The sequence below is a fragment of the Zonotrichia albicollis genome, chromosome 5, assembly GCF_047830755.1.
Source record: "Zonotrichia albicollis isolate bZonAlb1 chromosome 5, bZonAlb1.hap1, whole genome shotgun sequence".
Classification (NCBI taxonomy): domain Eukaryota; kingdom Metazoa; phylum Chordata; class Aves; order Passeriformes; family Passerellidae; genus Zonotrichia; species Zonotrichia albicollis.
The window spans coordinates 6,478,871-6,481,952 of NC_133823.1; the positions used below are offsets into that span (position 1 = coordinate 6,478,871).

A 3,082-nucleotide genomic window follows, 5' to 3' on the forward strand; every position below is an offset into this window, starting at 1 on the left:
TGAAGAGATCCAACCCCCCAAAACCCACCCAGTGCCAGCCTGAGGAGATCAAATCCCCCAAAACCCACCTGGTACCAACCTGAAGGGGTCAAACCCACCAGAACCCACCCAGTACCAAGCTGAAGAGATCCAACCCCCCAAAACACACCCAGTGCCAGCCTGAGGAGATCCAATCACCCAAAACCCACTGGGTGCCAGCCTGAGGAAATCAAACCTCCTGAAATCCCCTGGTACCAGGCTGATGGAGTCAAACCCCCCCAGAACCCACCCAGTACCAACCTGAGGAGGTAAAATTCCCCCAAAACCAGCCCAGTACCAACCTGAGGGGGTCAAACCTCCCCAAAACCCACCTGGTACCAACTTGAGGAGATCAAACCGCCAAAACCCACCCAGTGCCAACCTGAGAAGGTCAAAACCCACCCGGTGCCGGCCAGAGGAGTTCAATCCCCCCAAAACCCTGGGGGTGCCAGCCTGAGGAGATCAAACCCCATGAAATCCCCTGGTACCAACCCAAGGGGGTCAAACTCCCCAAAACCCACCCGGTACCAACCTGAGGAGGTCAAAATCCCCAAAAACCTGCCCAGAACCAATCTGAGGAGTTCAATCCCCCCAAAACCCTGGGGGTGCCAGCCTGAGAGGGTGCCAGTGCTGAGCTGTGCCCGTGTGCCCCCGGCCCATCCCTCCCTTCCCGCTGTTTGCAGCGAGGAGCTCCTCGGCGCGGCTGCTGGAGCAGACAGCCCGGCTCTGCGCCCTCAAGAACTCCATCGACGCCCTGAAGGTGAGCAAGGGCCTTCTCCATCCTGGGGGGACCTGGGGGCACCCCCAGCCCAGCCCTGCAGGGCCCAGGCTGGGGCTGGTGGCACCTGGTGGCAGTGAGGGGACGAGGCGCTGCCCATTCCCGTTCCCATTCCCCTCCCAGAACAGTGGGGTTTGACCCCTCTGGCTCCTGCCCAGGGTGGGTTTTGGGGCCCCCGGGGTGGGTTTTGGGGTGACCTTGCTGTGCCCCAGGACGACACGCTGCGGGAGATGGTTCAGCAGCAGCCGGGCGCCGGCGTCTCCACCACCTTCGGCACCTTCCCGTCCTCGTCCTTCCTGAAGGTGAGAGCCCAGCCTGAGGGACCCAATCCTGAGGGACAAAATCCTGAGGGACCCAATCCTGAGGGACAAAATCCTGAGGGACCCAATCCTGAGGAACCCCAATCCTGAGGGACCTTCAGCTCTGAGAGCCCCAGTCCTGAGGGACCCAGTCCTGAGGGACCCCAATCCTGAGGAACCCCAATCCTCAGGGACCCCCTGTCCTGAGGGACCCAATCCTGAGGGACCCAATCCCAAAGGAGTCCCCTAATCTCAAGGGACCCCAATTCCTGAGGGACCCAATCCCGAGGGACCCCAATCCTTAGGGACCCCAATCCTGAGGAAGCCCCTGTCCTGAGGGATCCCAAGGACCCCCCCAATCCGGAGGGACCCCAATCCTGAGGAACCCCCATTCCTGAGGGAACCCCAATTCCAAGAGACACCAGTCACAAAAAAACCCCATTCCCGAGGGTGTTCCAATTCCAAGGGACTCCAGTCCCGAGGAACCCCCAGTCCTGAGGGATCCCAGTCTTAAAGAATCCCCATTCCTGAGGGTCCCCCAGTTCTGAGGGACCCCAATCCCAAGGAATCCCCAATCCTGAGGGACCCCAATCTCGAGGGACCCCCATTGCTGAGGGAACCCCAATCCCAAGAGATGCCAGTCACAAGAAACTCCCATTCCTGAGGGACCTCAATCCTGAGGGACCCCAATCCCAAGGAACCCACATTCCTGATGGGCCCCAATCCATCCCAAGGGACCCCTGTTCCCGATCCCCAATTTCAGGGACCCCCTGTTCTGCCAAACTCCAATCCCGAGGGATCCCCCATTCCCGGGGATGAGGACCCTCTGCCCCACCCCAGCACCACCCCGCAGATCCCACCCCATTGGGGACACTGTGAGTGTGTCACTGTCCCCTTGGGGACACTGTGAGCATGTCACTGTCCCCTTGGGGACACTGAGCGCGTGTCACTGTCCCCTTGGGGACACTGTGAACATGTCACTGTCCCCTTGGGGACACTGAGCGCGTGGCTGTCCCCGCAGGCCAAGCAGGAGCAGGCGCAGGGCCCGGCGCTGTGCGGGCGGGTGACGATCCCGTGCGCCCCGGGGCACGGCCAGGCGCACCGGGTGCTGCTCACCCCGGACCTGCTGCAGCACCTCCGCCAGCACTTCGTGGCCTGACGGGCCCGAGGGACCCCGGCCCGCCGTCCCCTCCCTCGGGACCCTCCGTTCGCTCCCCCCTGCCCGGCCCCGCTCCCTCCGGAGCCGCTTCCCCCGGGGGGATCCGGGCCCCCCGCGCTGCTCTCGGACACTACGGAACCCCCCGGGACCCCCCGGATCCCCCCGCGCTCCCGGCATCCAATAAAACTTCCCTGGACGCGCTGCCTGCGCCTGGAACCGAGCACCGGGCGGGGACACGGGAGGGGACACGAGGGGGACACTGGGGGAGGACATGACGGGCTTCGGGTGGGACACGGGGGAGCAGAAAAGGGACTGGGGGGGGTCACGGAAGGGGACCGGGGGTCACAGGAGGGATCCGAGAGGGGCACTGGGAGTCCCGGAGGGGACTGAGGACCCCGGGGGTGTCACAGAGAGCTCCAGGATGGAACCAAGGGGACATCTGGGGATCCTGGGGTGGCACCGGGAGACATTCGGGGGTGCCGGGTGGGACCAGGAGGACACTTGGAGGGCACTGAGGGTCCCAGGAGGGCACCGGGAGGGGGCTCGGGGCCATTGGGGGTTCAGGGTTGTCACCGCGGGGCCATCGGGGGTCCGGGGGTGGCACCGCGGGGACATTGGGACATTGGGGGGGCGGCCCGGCTCCCGCCACGTGCGGCAGCGCGCGCACCGAGCAGCGCGGGAAGGGGCGGGGCAAGGGCTCGCACGCGTGGCTCCCATTGGTTGGTGCCCAGGAAAAGGCGGGAAGGAACGCCCTCTCCCAGCTCTGATTGGCAGGCACAGCCAAGGGGGCGGGGTTAGTCCCTCCTCTGCCTGATTGGCTGCGGGGCG

General features: G+C 64.7%; 1 protein-coding gene across 10 annotated transcripts in view; it reads left to right on the top strand.

Annotated features, from left to right (window-relative positions):
• DCTN1 (dynactin subunit 1) overlaps positions 1–2,536 on the top strand; it is a 75,725-nt gene extending 73,189 nt beyond the window's left edge. For 5 of the 10 annotated variants that reach the window (XM_074540622.1, XM_074540619.1, XM_074540620.1 and 2 more), the window contains 3 exons: positions 702–778; positions 1,009–1,098; positions 2,117–2,536. In XM_074540622.1, coding sequence (XP_074396723.1) covers positions 702–778; positions 1,009–1,098; positions 2,117–2,529 — 580 coding nt within the window. In that variant the 3' untranslated portion in view covers positions 2,530–2,536. The remainder of the gene's footprint in view (positions 1–701; positions 779–1,008; positions 1,099–2,116) is intronic. The other 5 variants (XM_074540624.1, XM_074540625.1, XM_074540626.1 and 2 more) reach the window with 1 other exon arrangement.
• Positions 2,537–3,082: the final 546 nt, after the last annotated feature.